This window comes from Neodiprion lecontei, chromosome 1 (genome assembly GCF_021901455.1).
Source record: "Neodiprion lecontei isolate iyNeoLeco1 chromosome 1, iyNeoLeco1.1, whole genome shotgun sequence".
Taxonomy (NCBI): Eukaryota; Metazoa; Arthropoda; class Insecta; order Hymenoptera; family Diprionidae; genus Neodiprion; species Neodiprion lecontei.
Genome location: NC_060260.1, coordinates 762,948 through 780,317, shown reverse-complemented (window position 1 = coordinate 780,317; position 17,370 = coordinate 762,948). Strand labels below are relative to the sequence as shown.

Here is a 17,370-nt window from a genome sequence, read left to right as displayed (position 1 = left end):
CTCGTGCATTATCTATAGCCCGTATCTCCAGGTCATGGGTGATTAAAGAATCCATTATGATAGTTCTTCGCAAAAAGCGCGGTCTAGCCAGTCTCAGAGATGCGGTAAGTACCCATCACTGAAGATGGTACAGAATATAACGCCTGACTTCGCAACACATCTATTAGTTCCAGAAGTCTGAAGTTCAAGTGAAAATCAAGTCGCTGCTTCGAACGGGTCAAGTGGCTATCGCTGCAGTCCTCGATCTTTGAAGCATCAGAGAAGAGAGATAGGGCGAGGAGGAGAGAAGAAAGCGAGGACATCCTGGCCGCGGGGTCCTCGCCCTCGACGTCTCTGTGCTCGTGTACGTAAGCCGGTACGTGGGCCAGCCAGCTCCCGTCATCGCTGCTCTCCGGGCCTGTGTACAGTCGACAATTACACGGGTTACGTCATCCCCCGGGTAGTCGCCTCCCGGACTCTCGGTACCCGCGTCTCTCACCTCTCGTCCGCAGCGCGCGACCGACACGCGAAACCCGGTTCTTCGACGCTCGGCGGCGTTTCTTTTCACCAGATACAATCACCCTGTGGATGTATCGCTCCGTTTTTTCGCACGTTCTTTGATCCGATGAAAGCTTTTACTGGAACGGAAGAATTCAACGCCGGAGGCAGGTGCGATATCCGCAATGCAATGGAAGCTGGGAGGAAAAGAGCCGAAAAGCTCGACGTGCCTTTTGGTCGATACTTTGACCACACTAAACGCTTGTTGAAATTATTCCGAATGTGGGAATTGGACGCCAACTCGTCGAAGTGGCAAAGCATGTTGATAGTTTCAAGCACGGCGGTGTTCCTGACGTGCAACTTCATGCTCGGATTTTCAGAGATGATGAAACTTCGGATAGCTCCGGATCTTGCGACTGCTGTATCCTGTGCCAGTACCTTGTGGCTTCATTTGATCGGATTCGTCAAGTGGATCTACTTGGCATGGAGAGTTCGGGATGTCATGCAGCTCGTCGGACTACTCGAGGATTGCTATCATCTCAGCCTGGGAAATAACGAAACGGACGAAGGTAAGACCGTTCGAATTCGAAGAAAGGGGATTTTCTCACTGACTCGTTCAATTTCTAGACTATTCGCAACTTCGGAAGGAAATGAATGCCGCGCGAAAGATTTCCGTGCGATTCAGTTACGTCTGGGTCATAGGTGTCACCTACGGGATCATTCACTGGTGCCTAAACCCGTTGTTCTTCAAGTGGAAACTGAGTAGAGTAGACGTCAGTTTGGCGATGAGAGACAGAACTCTGCCGTACGAGAGCTGGAGTCCGTGGGATCTGAATCGGGTCGAAGTCTATGGATACGTTTACTTGATTCAAGTTTTGGGCGGTCTTGCTTCCAGCATCGGAAGTGTCGCGTATGATATAATGTTCCTGACGTTGGTGATAATGATATGTGCCCAATTGGGCTACCTAAATTATGCATTGGTACACAAGCCGCATAGCTATCCAACCATGACATCTTCGGAGAAAAAGAAGCTGACGTGTGTCTTGCTTCGGAATAAACTAGTCCGTAGCAAGAATCATCACGATGCTATTTTGGCGTGAGTTTTTAATCTTGTATTAGAAGATACGCGGAAGAAATAAAAACATTAAATTTTAGTTCCAACATAGTCACATAGAAACAAAAGTTGTTACAACAGCTAGAATTTTGTATGATTAGCTAACGGCTTTGATACATTGGAACTCTACTTAGCTATGCTTGCAAAACTTCTGCTGTTGCAGTGAAGATTTTCGCTTCGACGGGCAAAATTGTTCGAGGTTGATTGCAGGAAATGACTTGAAATTTTTACAGATTTTTGGCTGGCTTGCAAAAAGTCACCAGCCCAGTGATGTTCGTTCAGTGTATCGGAACCATCGGCATACTTTGTTTGGTCTCCTTCGAAGTAATGACTATGAAGCTGAAGGTAAACGATTAAACAAACGGTTTCCAAGGAAGCGTTGATTATATGTTGCGATCTTTTACTCAGGGGGATGTTGCAAACGTGACAAAAATTTGGAGTATGGTGGAATATATCAGCTCTTGCTTTGCTCAGCTATTCTTTTTTTGTTACTACGCCGATCACATGACGACATTGGTATGCATTCATGCTAATCACTGCCTATCGCAACACGTACACTTCTGAGAGTAATTGGTGTTTAATTACTCCTAGGGACTGAAAATCAGCGATTCGACTTACAGCTCTGGTTGGGAATCTGTGACTGACGATGAAAAAAACTCTGCATCTGACAGAAAATCTATCGGATTTATAGTGCGTGAAATAATGGTCAGAGCTCAACGGCACGTTCAATTAACCGGTGGGCCTTTCTACGTTCTTTCGTTACGAACTTATCGTGCAGTAAGTGAATGATTGCAATCACTTTATGCTATCAAAATGCATCGCAAAGAACCAGGTTAAATTGTGATGTAACGGATATTCTAGGTGGTCGGAGCTGCATTTTCATATTCAGCGGTGCTCCGAGAAGTCGACGCGGAATAGAAAAAAGACGAAAAAAAATTCGGATCATAATCTAAGTTCGGAAAGTCTACTAGCGTATAGGTCATTATAAACCCAAAGTAAACTCGGCGTAATAGACGTAGCGCCAGATATCAGAGTGTGAATTAAGAATGGCTACGCCGTACATGTCGCTACTATTGCAAGGGAGCCAGTGAAAATCGCCAGGGTGGGTCGAGCGTAGCGGCAATAAGTGGAAGTCGAGAGTGGCTGGTCGGCCCGAAGCCAGCCCAACGGCAGCAGTGATCGCATGAGGAAAAGATAGAGGTACAAGCGCAAGCGCTCGTTCGTTTCATAGCTTACGGAACGGCTTCTCGCGTGTACTGGTATCCTGGTAAAAAGGCGACGCGCCGCAGATGACTCGCGCACCCGGTGCGCACTTGGCGTGCGTGATCACCTATTTCGACGCACCCGGATCTGCTCTGGCTTTGCCACGGCATCGGCGCCTCGCGCATCGACGCGACGGGGAACGATCCAACCTCTAATATAACCAGGTATGGTACTCGTCGTAGCGTTTGTCGGAGAAAGGGAAGTTTCAGGTGTGTAGCATGGCTTTTTACAGATCTGCCTTCCTTCGGCTAGGCTTCGAGAGTGATGTAAAACATGTACCAAGTATGAATGTAAAATAGTTACTGTATATTTATGATCACGAAAACGCACGTTTGTTGATTATTATCTGAAGCATTTTGTCCTTGGTAAAAATTATTTTAAGTTCATTGAAAAGAAATTAGCGACATGGATTAATGTAAGAGTGTAATTTGGTAAGTTTATTGGTTGAAACTTCTCAAAGCTTAAAAGAGTCCAGCATGCCTACTGACCGACTGTTGACAAAGCCTTGAAATATACGACTCACAAAATCACGTTCCTCGTTATAAAGTTAATAACTAACTTATCACCTTCCAGTCCAACTCCATCAGCGCAGGCAACCCAATCCCCGATAGATGGAGTGAAGCGGCTACAACGAAGAGTCCGAAATGGAACGTGCAGAAACGTGGAGCGTAGATTAATTGTCAAGTGTTAAAGATAGAAAATCGCGCGTATGTTACTACACATTTCATAATTACCCAAGATATAGATATAGATAGTCACGATCGAATACCGAGACGGATTTTTCTCTAAGTAATCCGAAATAATCGATTATCCTAGAACAGTTCTGGGCTCTGGCAAGCGAACATGAAGCAGACGCAAAATCGTGATGACTTGTGATTTATTTTGTTACCCGAATGGAAAGATTCTCACAATCAGACTCCCCCACGCGTCTGAATCGCTGGTCGGCCGGCCGAGGGCCACCCACAACCGTGTACGAAACCCGCGCTTTGATCAGGAGAGTATGAGTCAAGAGGGGGTCGAGCTGAGCTCCAATGCTTTGCTGAGCGCCTGATACTTTGTAGGCGACTGCCGAATGCACGTGGTTGTCTCTCGCCCGTTATTGGCGCCTACTTACCCGGTCCAGTGTCATCGTCACGCCTTTTCTCCAAGTAGATCCTCAGTGATGAGTAGATTCTACGTTACAACTCAGTATCGAAGTCGGAGTGGGGATCTACGGATGTTTAAACGCGCTGCACAACGCGACCCTAGGCAGAGGGACGAGACACGGCCAACCGTTGGGCTCCTCGAGCTTCCTAATCTCCTGATTCAGAATCCGCGGGATGCGGGCTCTCTAAGGCAGAGATCGGTATGCGTCACGTGTGAATCACGTAGAAGTTCGCCCTCCACCAAAGCGTCTTCAGCGTCATCTCCGTCGGCCCTGAGGCCTGGACTACGAGACGGTGTATCATTGACACCCGCAACGGAGCCACTCACCTGCCCATCAAAAGACGCAAAGTCATCCGCGCTGGCTAACCAAGTATCGGGCAATCATGAGGACGCAGAGTAGCCGGAGCGAGGATCGAGACGAGAGCAGCGTCGGTACCGCCTCCTGGCCGATATGTTCGCCTTGTGGGTCTTTGGCGAAATGTGGACGCCTTTCGGGAACTGTTTTTCCCTCGATACCCTTAACGGCTAAATCCAACGTACCCGGGCGAGCGGGACTCTTACGGTCACGACGTTACCCACCTGAATGAGGATCTTGTAATCTTTGACGAAAAGCACCGACCGCGATCGTACGGTGTATGGGAATAAGGGAATCACGGTACATATCTGGCGAGGCTGACACCTGTGCATCTTCATGTACTGATTGGTACTTACTTACGTACTGGCTGACTTGCTCAATTTCTCTTCACCAATATTTCATCGGGTATAGATTATCGCCCGATTTATCCCGCGGTAGCGAACATCAGCCGAGTCCACTTGCCTAGAAAAAAGTCGTAAGATGGCAGCAGCCTTCGAGGGTGAAACTCAGATGGGTTGCAATGGAAACGGGACGGCGTGCGGTCAATGGACGGGCAGGAGGGATCTGAAGAAATGAATTTTATTTAACGACCGATAGCGTTATTGAATTAACATTTTGAAACCTAACTAGTCCTCATCATCACTAATCATGATTTGCCGCTGCGGCTTTGGCTCCTGAGCCGTACCTTCGTCCATCTCGTCGTCGCTGTCCACCAAACGACGTTTTTTTACCGCAGGTGACTCCGTATCCGAATTATCGGATCTAACTCGCTTGGCTTCGTCTGACACCGGGCGAAAACATAGTCGATTATTAGTAATTGTACCACGGACGAGTAAACTGGTGATGGGAATATTGTCAGAGTTCTACTCAACTCGGTGGTTTTTCACACGAAATATTTCACATTACAAGTATAGACATTACCCGAAATGATTGTTTCTTCCCGTTCCTCGCTTACTTCAACTTCCGAATCTGAATCCAGAATCGAAGCTTTGATACGACTGTTGTTTGTTCTGTTCCACCCATCATCTGAAATTTGATTGCTTTACCGTTACGCAGAGAACGTCATCATCATTACCATCGCTGTTACAGTCGAAACAATGTGACTTGTTAGTTTAATTGCGAATGTTTAATCGACCCATCGAGGTTTATACCAGACAACTGTTCTTTACGAGCTTTTTAATTCACTCGTTAATTATCGATCGCACTGGGACTGGGTTTCTAACGAGAAAACAATCCTTCTACTGTCCTTACGAAAGATCGGCAAATGAAAAGAACGTGTCCCGGTTTCACTAAGGTAAATGCCTGACCCGAGGGTAACACTTCCAATCTTACTCACCGACCGTAGCTACGCTGTTGCTGTCGAGACTAACCACTTCCTGAGTTTCGTGTTCCTCTGGTCCCGAGACGGTCCCTTTCCTTGCTATTTTGCCTAAGTCATTCCCACTGCTATTCGGAGGCGAATCTTGTACTGCGTTGGGTACAAAGTGATTATCATTGAAAGGCATCCCATACATGCGTTGATATTTTGTTGCCTAGATACTGAAAGTGACGCTGCGTTCGGTCTGACAAACCTTCGTAACTGTTGGACTTTGGGGCAAAAAATTTTTTTACGCTCTCAAAGACGTCACCACCTTCGTCAGCGCTGTCGTCCTCTTCATTGACCGGCTCCAGAGCGACGGGTTCGGGTGTCTCTGAATAAAAAGGATGAAGATGAAAAAGTATAAAAATGTTAAAGGGGATTCACCTAGAGGTCGGCAAAAACGGTTCGGCAAACTGAAACGAACCTTCGTCGACGAGTTTACCATCCAGAGCGTCAGCAATGAGCTCGATTCGCTTTCGGATGGTGGAACTTAGCATGTTGGACGGAATGCGCCAGTAAGTTTCTTGTTCGTCGGCGGGTGGCTCGATTCCCAGGGCGCGTAGAAGCCGTTGAAAACTCGGAGAGTCCATGGCCGCGTTTGCAAAGTCGGTTACCGGTACCAACGGGACGCCTTCGTTCGATTCTTCGTCGCGATCCTCGAGAACGTCCTCAAGCGACTCTTTCAGCCACTCCAAGGCATCCTGCGTCTCGTCTAGACAAAAAAAGGAAAACGCACAACACTGTCGTATCCGTTTTCTTCGCGTGAGAAGTAACACCAGGACTCTTACTCTTCGCAATCACGTCTTTGAGGAGGCCAGTTAGCTGTGCGTTGGTGTAAACGATGTTAGGCTGCTTCTTCGATTTCGGAATTACCACGCGCTTTTTGGGTTTCGACCGGGCTGTCAGAATAACACCGTTCGTCAAGGATTCAGCGGAGTCGTCGTCATCGTCACGGTCGCTTTCCGAATCGCTTCCAGACCTTGTTCCGCCACTGGATTTACCTGGATTACATAAAGTGTTTGATGTCACGATGGCAAGAGATTTACAGGTATTTACTACTATCAAATATCACGTCAATACAGATGAGAGGTTCAAGTGTTCAACGAACGATTTAAAATCAAGGCAGCGAACCAGTATTATCAATAATATCAGTAATACGATGCATTGAAGCATAGTAACAAGTATGTACTGGATATGGGAGCGAAAAACAATATCCCTGATGTATACGAAACTCAAGACCGTGATGTAATTCGATTCGCGAATAAGTTTTTTCGAATGTATGCGTATAAGTATCAGGTGAAGGATGAGAATAGTATGCGAAATGTAACAAGGGTAATGGAGGGTAAAATATGTATATTAAAAAAACACATTTTGTGATCGCTACACTGGGTAATGGGTCGATTTCGTTGGGCAGAGTTACTTATACAATGCGTCTAGAATTAACTTGCTACACAGTAATAGAAAATTTTTCCGTCCAGAAAATTGATCCATCTATCTATCCAGTTGATTCAATCACTGTAGAGACACATGTAATGGATAAGGTCGGGGGTTCGGCAGCATTTTTTTCTGAGCGGCAAATTCCAACCACTTAAATTCCAGCTTCCATGCCTACTTGACTGATTTATCTTTATTTTGCCACGGCAGGCACGACTGTATATTATACTAAATCGAATCCGACCTCAAGATACGAAAAGAGAGAGAGAGAATATGGTTTCCAAGGTACAGTACAGGGTATCTCTTTATGATCTCTTGGAAATATCTCTGAAAGATTTAACATATAGCAGAAAGGTGGACGGGGGCTCAGAGAGATTTCTGTGTAACGTTAAATCGAGTTACTAGAATATTACGAAAGACTAAAGACGGATGCTGGTATGAACGAGATCTACCGTCTCTCTGCCCCGGGTAGAGAAGGGGAAATTTATTAGTACCAAAAATTCCAAGCGTCCTCGGTCCCGTGCAAATTCGATCCACACGAAAACATTCATTGAGAATGTACAAGAAAAAAAAACGGAGTTCCATAATTTACCACTTAACTCCAACTCTAACCATTAATATTGTACCTACCCAGTTACTCGAGTATGCCCTCTTCAGCCATAAATCATCTGCATCCCGTCAATTTCACTCACCCACTAGTTGTGGAAAACTTTCATATCGAGAATTATAAAAATTTTACAGACCGAAAATTCTCCAATCAGGATGAAAGTTCGTATCCGAAATAACGTAATTTGTAGCCTATATCGTGATAGTTGATTGATTATTGAAAAACATAGCAATACGAAATTCTGAATTTCCAAATTTGTTTCAGCTTTGGTATCCGTATACACGGCACGAGGACACGGGCATTCATTATCGCATCAAAGTTTGCCCCTCTCTCTCTCTCATGTAAAAAGTGTCATATAAAGTATTACTTCGAGGAAGAGGAAAATTCAATTACTTTTTCCCTCCCTCTCTTCCGTTCCCACTCTCTCTTTCCCACCGTAGGATAAGGGAGTCCGATGAGCACCGCGCCGATATATCGTCGCCGCACGTCAAAAGTTCACCGGTTCGATAAATAAGCCCCGAATGCCGGTTTAGATAATGGCTCGCGGTTGACGGGTGTGCAGGGTGCTCGAGATGCTCAGGGTGGGCCAGACAGCCCTTCCACGACGGTGGAAAGAGGTAAGTGGCAGCTATGACGAGAAGGAGAGGGAGATCCTCTGAGAGCTTAACCACCCGAGGGAGACCCGCGTTCGAATAGTTCAAATACCAAAGACGTAGAAATGATCTTGCTCGCTTGGAGCTATTGGCGCAACACGCGTTCACCAAGTGAAGATGAAATGAATGAATCAAATATATATATAATAAACAGTGACGTTTTCGGGAAAATTTCACGCGGGGTGTGGGGGGAAATGAACTTGGAAAAAAGGACGATCGGCAGGAAAGAAGGAAAAAAAACGAGGAAATACACAGTACTTCGAGACAAGAGCCGTGTAAACCGTGTCGAAGAAGAATGCTTGGAAGAATTTCATTTTGGCGGGTGAGGAAAAAGAAGGAATGAGAGCGTTTCGCCAACGCCATCCATGCAGCGGTTCGTCGTGGAGGATGATCGTTCGACTCTAACTGACATTTGGGCGATTAATTATATTCCCCTTATTCCGGCACGTCTCGTTTATGTCAACCTGAAAGACGAGAAGAGGGGGGAAAAAAAAGATAGAATTTAAGAAATTGAATACGTCCAGCATCTGAAACAAATCCCGAAGCTTGGATAAAAACAGTCTGGCTCTCTTAAAACCTGATCTCAATTTCTCTTGGATTCAATCGACGCTTATCGCTTCAAGGGCGGGGCAGTGTACCCTCGTTGAACAAAAGATTTGAAAGAAATTCGTCGATCACTTGCTCCAGCGATTGCAAAATCGAGGAAAACTTTCTTTATTCGTAGCTCGATAAGACTAGCTGGTAGCCACAGACGAATTACGGCCACGATAAGAAGAAACGGTTAACGGTCCGGGGTTAGAATATACAATATACATGTATACGTGCATACCCTTTGGTGGAAAAAGTTTCAATCGGATGAGAAAAATTCCGCCCGTTAAAACGAGAAAAATAAAAGGTACAATAAGTTTTAACTTAAGAGTTTGAAATTTTGCAGTTGCCTTTTAAGAAAAAAGTAAATACACAGCCAGAGAGAAACAAAGGGAGGAAAGGAAATGAAATAGAGAACTACAAATTTAGATATCGCGCAACCGAATACTCGGCTGCCGAGGGAATAACTCGATCGCATCCTAAGGCTTGAGAGGGTACATTACGAATAGCTAGGGTGCGTGTCCCCATATCCCATATAACATATTTATAGTGCGAGTATAGCTGTGCACTTAGGTGTGCCAGCGATATAACCGTCAAGGTATGGACAAAGGCATCGGAGGTGAGCATAAGAGCCATTTGCGTACGTTGTAATGAAATATTCAAATTGAGTCACTTAAGAAACGAGGCGGAGGCTGGGGGACGAAATAACACCGATCCAGAGAACGACGCGACGCAACAAGAATCGCTCCTGGAGCTGCCGCCAAGGGGTGCAAAGAGCCTCTCCGGGCAATATTCGAACAACTCTCTACCCAACTTCTCATTGCCAGATGAGTTTTATTCAAGTGCAGGCGCTTTACTTTCGATGGTTACTTTTTTTTTTCAACAATGCTCATTATTTTTCGCCTCCCCTACGGTATCGATTACAATACGGCCACGCTTCATAATTAATTAAAATATCCTACCCAAACAAGCAAAGGCAGCTGTCAAACATCGATATTTACAACGAAATGAAATTCTCCCTCCTTCTTTTCACCCGGCAAGTAGGCACGCAGTGTACACCTTGCTAGTTTTGTTTTTTCTCCATCGGGAAGCACGGAATCGAAGCACATAATGTACAGGTAAAAATTCTTCTCGACTTAAACGATTTTCGTTGGTTATCGGTACCACATAAAGCGACGGAGATTATTATTCTGCAGAAGTACGAGGAAGAGGTTATTTCCGGTAGAATAAGTGAGAAATACCGAAGAGATGCGGCCGGTAGCAGTAAGAAGCACGAGGCGCACCGGGGTGTGTATAACGGACGAGGGAACGCACCCTGCACTCCACGTCGTCTGTAAATTGATCGGCAGTGACCCCGGTTTTGTTCCCTTCCTTCTCTGTATACCTCTCCATCTTTCCTCAACACCCTTTATTCTTTTTCATCCCTGACGGAAGTTGGTTCATTCCACGCAATCCTTGACAATCAGGTTACGGGAGAATTGATTGAACAAGACAGTCGAATAGAGCCGCGACCGTGGCGCGGAAGTAAGAGACGCGAATGAAATTGAATGGAAAGAGGAGTCGGGTTGGATTTAGGATTTAGGATTTGGGCTTTAGATTGGATGCAGCAGGTTTGGTTAGGTTCGTTTTTGCTCTTCTGGGTGGGAGAAAATCAACCGTCACTTAGACTCACCGGAGACGTTTTTCAGGATGCGTTTCTTCCGTAGCTCCTTGCGATCCTTGGCCAGTCCCAACTCGAGTAGCTTATCTTTGATCTTTGACTTTGGTCGTTTCACCCTCAGCTCTGTGTATATCATATCGATCGGATCTACGGAGAGAAGAGGAGCTCGTTAATGCAATTCGCATTCGCAGACCCGCGATGTGACTGAAAAACCTACCGTTGTCGTCCTTCACCACCTCCCAGATCTCCGCAAGCTGAGCTTTCTCCTCCTCGCCCCATTCCTTTGGCAATCTCTTCTGCACTTCGTTTCGCACCGCCTGAAATATCATAGATTTTTATACTCTGGTTCGAAGTGCTTCTACAACTTTGCTTGGAGAAGTCTTTGAATATTTACAACTACGAGAAAACTGCCCCCTTAATGAAGACATCACGTGGCGAATATATCTATTCGAGGAATTTATTTCAAACGAAATTATTGCACCCTTCGAGCGAAACCCGCAGTTAGAGAAATCGATATCAATATTACAAACACGCTGGGGGCAGAAACTTGAGCCGGTAACAATAAATCATCTATATAGTATATAATATTACCGGAAGTAGGCTAACGCGTCTTTAAAAGCCCAACGCATCGTAGATATAGATATATAATATACCTATATAATTTCAATCGGAATTCTCAACCCCTAAAACTTTTTCATCGTGTAGACAGTTGATCGCCCCTCCGATGTTTTCTCCGTCGTTTTCGCGACGACATTCGACTTGGATTAGGTAAATTGTAAGAAAAAAGTGAAAGAGAACGTATAAATCCAGGGATCCCCGAACTGTCATTGTTATGTTAATTCTATTCAATTTATTTTTGACAGCGGGTGACAATTCGGAGAGAAACTGCAGCTTTGCCTGCTCCACTTATCAATTCGCGAGGAGGCGGCAAGGCCGCAATTAGCAGACGCTTGGCTGGCTCTAATGAGAGCAGGGAGCAGTAGTACCCGTGCACGTCGTTGAGGTCGGGAAGAAAAAGAACTACGGACCGAATGTTATCGCCCGGAGATGCAGATGGGATGTAAATTTTCAAAGATACTCAACAGCGCACTTTCCCAGCTCGACAGTCGAGCTTTTCGGTGAGGATAGTTGCGAGCTTAAAGACGAAAGCTTAGCCCGCTAATCGAGGTTCCCTTGTTTTCAAGCATCTCGTCGAGATCTGTGTAGTGCCTGGTCCAGGAGTTTCGAGTATAAAGACGTCGCCGTCGACTCACCTTTGAATTTACTATCAGACTCATCTCCTTCAACTTCTTGATGACTCCTCGTCTCGTGCGGTTGTCGTTGATTATGTTCTTCAACAGCCAATCGACCAGGTCTAAAGAGGAAAATCGTCGTTACAAATTTTCAAGTGTAAGAGAGAGAAAATGGAAGTGGCGGGATGACAATAGGACAGAGAGAAATGAGAGAGAACTTTTTAGCACTATCCATTAACTTTATTTTACTCTCTGGTATCGTCGTTAATCTTGTACCCGTCAACCCTTATATACATATAGAGCGAGAGGAGGAGAATAAAAACTTCGCAAATAATAAATTCTGACGAATTATTAATGAATTTTTTCTCGGGAACACCATGAGGGAGAGGGAAAAAGAGAGAGAGAAAGAGAGATTCGGGGCTTGGTTTTGTGGACTATTTGACGTTGAATTATTATTATTTCTTTTCCTTTATTCTATCTTCCTTTCTCCCTGCCGTTAGGCATTATTTTTAGATTGCGGGACGTTGGTTTACCTTCGCTATATTTCTTTGTCTGATGTTCCATGAACAGGGTACGAAGCTCATCTTCCTCGGTATCCGTCCATACCCCACGCGAGACTTTCTTGTTTTCGACCTCGACCCCGTAGCCTTCGACCATTTCGGTCGCTTCCCGGGTCGTTTTCCAAAACAATAGCTCCATGTAGGCCTTGGGATTTTTTTCCGCCACTTCGGCAAACTTTCTTACAATGAAGGTAGCGAACTTTGCCAATTCCTGAAAATAGAATTTCGCCAGACTGCGGTTGATGGAACAAAGCCCTGGGATATGACGTCGCTGATCCTCACTCACCTTGTGTTCTGGATTCTTAGACGCCAAAATCTCCTGAAATGTTCGGAATATCGATGCCTGGAATAACATCGCCGGCGTTTTACACTGTACAGCAATGCGGTGAAGAAGTTTAACCGTGCAGTGATTAACATCGGCCGTATTTTCCTTAAACTGTTTCAGGAGTATGGAACAGGATTTTACGACCTTCACGTTCACGAACCTGTTTCGGTCAAGCGGATTATTCGCCATGAAAATCCTATCGTATTCAACGAAGTTATTCCGGATGCGAAAGTAAATACTGTAAATAGAAATAAAAGCTACCCACCGATAGAGGAAGTCGGTGAAATTGAAGTTTGTCTCCTCGACGTGGGGTTGTTCGGAATCTTCATCTTCCTCGTCGTCGGGACTGTCTTCTGTAATATCAGATCAAATATCAATGCGAATGAATGAGTCGCAGAACGAAGCGACGAACGTTGAGTGTAAAATGGAGAAACACACGCAGCTTAAAAGAGAATAACTACGGAAAGCGAATGAGCAGGTGGAACCTTACCGTTCTCCGAATTCTCACGGCTGTTTCCTTGCGCGGAACGTCCCCCAAGCATCACTTCCTCCTCAGCAACTGAAGCAGAACGTGAAAGCAAGGTTGTCGTTGTAATACGCCTCGACACAGTTCAAACAATCTCAAATTTTGCCTACTACTAACTTTAACCAACTCCTTCGATTAACGTCAACCAATTTCGCAGTAGCTTAAAGCAAACTTCAATACATGCATCCGCACTTATAAACACAATGCCGCGTGTATGCGAACGCACTTATTGTTAGACTTGACTCGTTTACACGCGCGTACACGCTCCTAAGTACCTACGTTATATGTATAGGTATATGGGTACAGGTATATAAATATTAGCAGAGGTATCGCGTTGAAGCTAAACGCACGATGTATTTGTTATACGGTTGCCATTCTACCCACTTGCAAAATTCAGGCTCATTTTCTTCCGTTTATATATTCCGTTGCCGCAGCGAGCGCGCTTCGAGACAAGTTTTAAAATATCTGGTCCATTATTCGACAGTCGAAATTTGACAGTCCAAGTTTAGTTTGTAATTTATTTAGGCATCGAGGGTAGGTAAATTATGATTCTAATCAGATTCAACTGGATAAACTCGTCGGTAGCATCTGGATCTTTCGAACAAGTTATTCGATACACTTTTGGCTCTGACGTTACATGCCCTGAATAAAAATACCTTTGTACTTTTTGCTCCTCTCTCTTTCGAGTAATCCTGCCTTTGCCTTTTCTACCCGTACTTTCAAATGCACAGAGAACGAATGCTGGATTCGCGAATTCGGTAACATTAACAATTCCATACTCAACGGGTGGATAGGCTCGTAAAAGATTCAGGAGTCACGATACCGAGACGAGGGTCTGCCAACCTTATACTACAAGGGTGAACGCAAACGAGCAGGTATAGCTTGCAAAAATATTTCATACGGCAATTGTCTGCTGCAGTATTTGTTGCCATAGATTTCTGGCGCGTAGCTACGCTTCTCGTTCAAGTACCAAACGATTACTTTCGGAAGCCGGTGAAACTACGATTACGATTATGACTACGATTATTGTCGTAAGTTAATTTCGCATAAGCTGCGAATAATCTTGCAAGTTAGAACTTTTGTGGCACGGCTGTAGCCCGTCGGTATACGAGTATCGAAAGTAGAAAGAGCAGGGCTCAATCTGATTAGCTCGATAGCGAACCGAGCAGCAGAATTGGTCTGTGCGTAATGGATTGGGTCACATGAGCGAGAGAGCGACTTTTAGTCGGTTGTGGTTTGCTCGTTTGATTAGATTTATCAAAGTGATTTAATCTGGCCCGCTTTACCTTTTCTTACTTTCCTCTTTATTTCTGTCTTCGTTTCGATAATATCGACAGGATATCGGGAGAAGTGTACATGGCATATACGAAAATATCTTGTTTTCAACGAGGTTGTAATTGGTAACGTTATCGTAAAAAAAGGACTGGAAAGAATTCACTGTAGTACAATTTGCAATCCCTTTCAAGAAACTTAGATTTAAAGATTAATCGTTATAGTAACGTTACTATCTTCCAAATGTTTGTTTCCAGATAATATATCTCGATACTTTATTAGCCGCGTTGCTCGTGCGCGGAATCTGATTAATAAAGTTCGTACTGGACGCATCCGTTCAAAAAACGAAACATGAAGGTAACTATTCAACGAACTTCAAAGTCGAGACTTCATTATATCGAGCTTAAATAAATATGCGGAATAGCATACGTTGCTCAAGCTCCGCCTCCGTTGCTCTGCGTTGCTAATAAGGTCAAAGAAGCTGCATCAACGTTTCAGCAAACACAAATAACAACAACGTGAGAAATGCGAAATGCAGAATGGAAAATGAAGTATAAAGTTGGTGACGGATAACGAGGAAGAGGCGGACCGGATTTGAGAGAGAGAGAGAGAGAACGGCTGTAAAAACGACGGCTGAAGCGAGGCTGGGGGAGAGATGGATAAGAAGAAAGAAAAGGTCAGGGCGCGGAACCCTCGGCGACGTGTCCTGGTTGTCAACGGTTGGAAGGGAGGAGGGCCGAGACCACGAAGAACCGGAAAGGTAGTCGGTCCAGCAGTTTAGACGGTCCAGTTTGAATAAGTAGTTACCAGCGTAATAGTAGTGCTGGCCAGAGATGTTGGCTGAATACAAAATTTGCGCACCACCCCCGCTCCCTGACGCCCATCTTTTTTTTAGCAGCGCTGACTTGGCCGTCTTCTCGGTCGTGAGGGTTATAAATCCCCTGACCCGTAACCAGCGGGACGCGTCGACCTTTCGGTTCGCGAAAAAACAAAGTCAACCCGCTCCATACACCCATAATGCGTGTATTTGTATATTGCTGATATGTACGTACCAGGGTGGTCATTAAAAGGGTCATTTTTGAATTTCGATCGGCTCACCCTCGAAATCGGCTCGATGTAGTTCCAAAATAATTCTGTAATTTTTTCACATCTTTATCTCAACACTAACTCGTGCCCCAAAGAGGATGGATTCCATTCAACCCTTCCAGGGGCACATCAAATGTACCGAACGGATGTGGATGAAATTTCGTATTGGGGGATTCTCAAGTCGCTGATAACGAATCTGAACTCGAAATTACAAAATTCAAAATAGTAGATCCAATGTGGCAATATTAAGTGCATTTTGGGGTTATATTTTCAAGGACCGCCCTAGTACGTACCCAAGTATCCAAGCTTAGAGATGTCAAAATTTTCGATCAAGCCTTTCGTTTCAAAGGTGCCTACTAACGAGTTGTACGAAGGACCAATTTGGAAGACTAAGGGGGAAGATAGGGAAGCAGGGCGTCTTTTACACACGGTTTCTTGTCCCTCGGGTAGTTAATTGCTTTCTAAGATAAATGGACCGGAGGATCAACGGGCCGATGTTACCTTAAAAGCTTTAGCTAGTATAGGCCGAAGATTAGTCTGACGCGTTGCGATTAAAAGGGATGTCGTCGCTGAGGGTTGCGGGCATCGCTCGGTGAGCTTTACCTCGCGAAGCTCGCGTCGACCGTCGGAATAACGGAATTGAAATCATTTCGTATTCAACCGCAAGAAGTTGACAGTCCGTAATCAAGTGTTTTTCTCTGATCCTCAGCTGCAGGCAGGTGCGTACTTGAAGCGAAAATTTATACACCAGCGAGGAAATTTAACACACACTTAACCCATCCAAGTCGAATTACAACGAGACGACGAGGAAGAGCAAACTTTGCGTTTAGTCAGCCGCCAAATCGTTCCGAGTTTCACCGCGGAGAATGGAAGGAGGATAAACCATATCTAGAGGCTCTGTTTTGCTAACCCTGAGCTCTGGACGATTCAACGGCTGTCTAAACCCAAAGTTCGTTGAGCTTCTCCCGCAGGATGCGCGGGCTTTGGCTATGGTGCTTTCCGATTAGACGCTAAAACAGGCGTTAGAATCCAGCCGAAGAGAAAACTAAGACAGGGTTGACCACAAATTTTCGGGAAACAAGTTCCATTACATTTGCAGGTTTTCCAGGACCTAAAACCTAGTTTTCCCTTACATTTTCTCAGCTCTATTAAGTTACTGAAAATTTGTTTTCTCCATGACCATGAAATTAAAAATCCCCAGACAATTCCAGGTTTACCCTGCAAGACTAGGTTGAAGTGTAACCTATAAATTCTCTATAAACGTTCGAGGACAGCTGTAAAACCTGATCAAATACCATCGAAATATTCGTCTGCACGACGTTTGAAATGCCTTTATATTTTCCCCCCTTCATCCGCAAAGCACTCTGCAGGTTGCTGCATGGTAACGAGAGGGAAGAAAGCTTCCGTTTGTCTCACATAAGATCGCGTGTTTTTCGCACACCCCTAGCAATTCCCGGAGTGGCTTTTTATCCGGGTGATTTTCTCCAAGGTGGAGGACATGCGTGTATCCGGTCCCCGTTTTTTCCCGAAGCTTTGCGAGAGGCGGAAGGGATGGACGTACTCTCTGTACGGAGTACGTATTTCAGCCAACGTGCAGGCGCTATCAGCCTTCCGGCCGAGGGTCGACGCCCCGATCCAGATACCTACACGTATCATTCGAAAATACTCGTACCTATAGGTATAAGCCCGGGTAGACCATGCACGAGCGATAA

The 17,370-nt window shown here is 45.1% G+C and overlaps 2 protein-coding genes across 7 annotated transcripts in view; one reads left to right on the top strand and one right to left on the bottom strand.

Annotated features, from left to right (window-relative positions):
• Positions 1–8,045, top strand: LOC124293962 (odorant receptor 83a-like). 6 transcript variants are annotated; one of them, XR_006903823.1, is made up of 8 exons: positions 120–1,046; positions 1,105–1,573; positions 1,825–1,936; positions 2,000–2,107; positions 2,183–2,368; positions 2,453–3,018; positions 3,428–3,561; positions 3,676–4,958. XR_006903823.1 is itself a non-coding variant. In XM_046737066.1 (7 exons), the coding sequence occupies exons 2-7, from the start codon at positions 605–607 to the stop codon at positions 2,507–2,509; spliced, it is 1,374 nt and encodes a 457-aa protein (XP_046593022.1). In that variant the 5' UTR covers positions 1–104; positions 168–604; the 3' UTR covers positions 2,510–3,384. The 6 variants fall into 6 exon arrangements, 1 of the variants encoding a protein (XP_046593022.1); XR_006903820.1 differs by having other exon boundaries at positions 3,671–4,958; XM_046737066.1 differs by lacking the exons at positions 3,428–3,561; positions 3,676–4,958 and adding an exon at positions 1–104 and having other exon boundaries at positions 168–1,046; positions 2,453–3,384.
• Positions 4,919–17,370, bottom strand: part of LOC107228056 (protein timeless homolog) — an 87,990-nt gene continuing 75,538 nt past the window's right edge. The window contains exons 15-27 of the mRNA XM_015669401.2: positions 13,265–13,333; positions 13,040–13,127; positions 12,736–12,934; positions 12,423–12,660; positions 11,911–12,011; positions 10,875–10,974; positions 10,670–10,804; positions 6,504–6,716; positions 6,140–6,427; positions 5,927–6,046; positions 5,692–5,823; positions 5,277–5,381; positions 4,919–5,136 (exon numbers count right to left, since the gene is read on the bottom strand). Coding sequence (XP_015524887.1) covers positions 4,982–5,136; positions 5,277–5,381; positions 5,692–5,823; positions 5,927–6,046; positions 6,140–6,427; positions 6,504–6,716; positions 10,670–10,804; positions 10,875–10,974; positions 11,911–12,011; positions 12,423–12,660; positions 12,736–12,934; positions 13,040–13,127; positions 13,265–13,333 — 1,943 coding nt within the window. The 3' untranslated portion in view covers positions 4,919–4,981. The remainder of the gene's footprint in view (positions 5,137–5,276; positions 5,382–5,691; positions 5,824–5,926; positions 6,047–6,139; positions 6,428–6,503; positions 6,717–10,669; positions 10,805–10,874; positions 10,975–11,910; positions 12,012–12,422; positions 12,661–12,735; positions 12,935–13,039; positions 13,128–13,264; positions 13,334–17,370) is intronic.

Coding starts and splice junctions, on each gene's coding strand:
- LOC124293962 (XM_046737066.1), top strand. CDS start 605: ATGAAAGCTTTTACTGGAACGGAAGAATTCAACGCCGGAGGCAGGTGC. Junction 1,937..1,999: donor TAATGACTATGAAGCTGAAG/GTAAACGATTAA, acceptor TCTTTTACTCAG/GGGGATGTTGCAAACGTGAC. Junction 2,108..2,182: donor CCGATCACATGACGACATTG/GTATGCATTCAT, acceptor AATTACTCCTAG/GGACTGAAAATCAGCGATTC.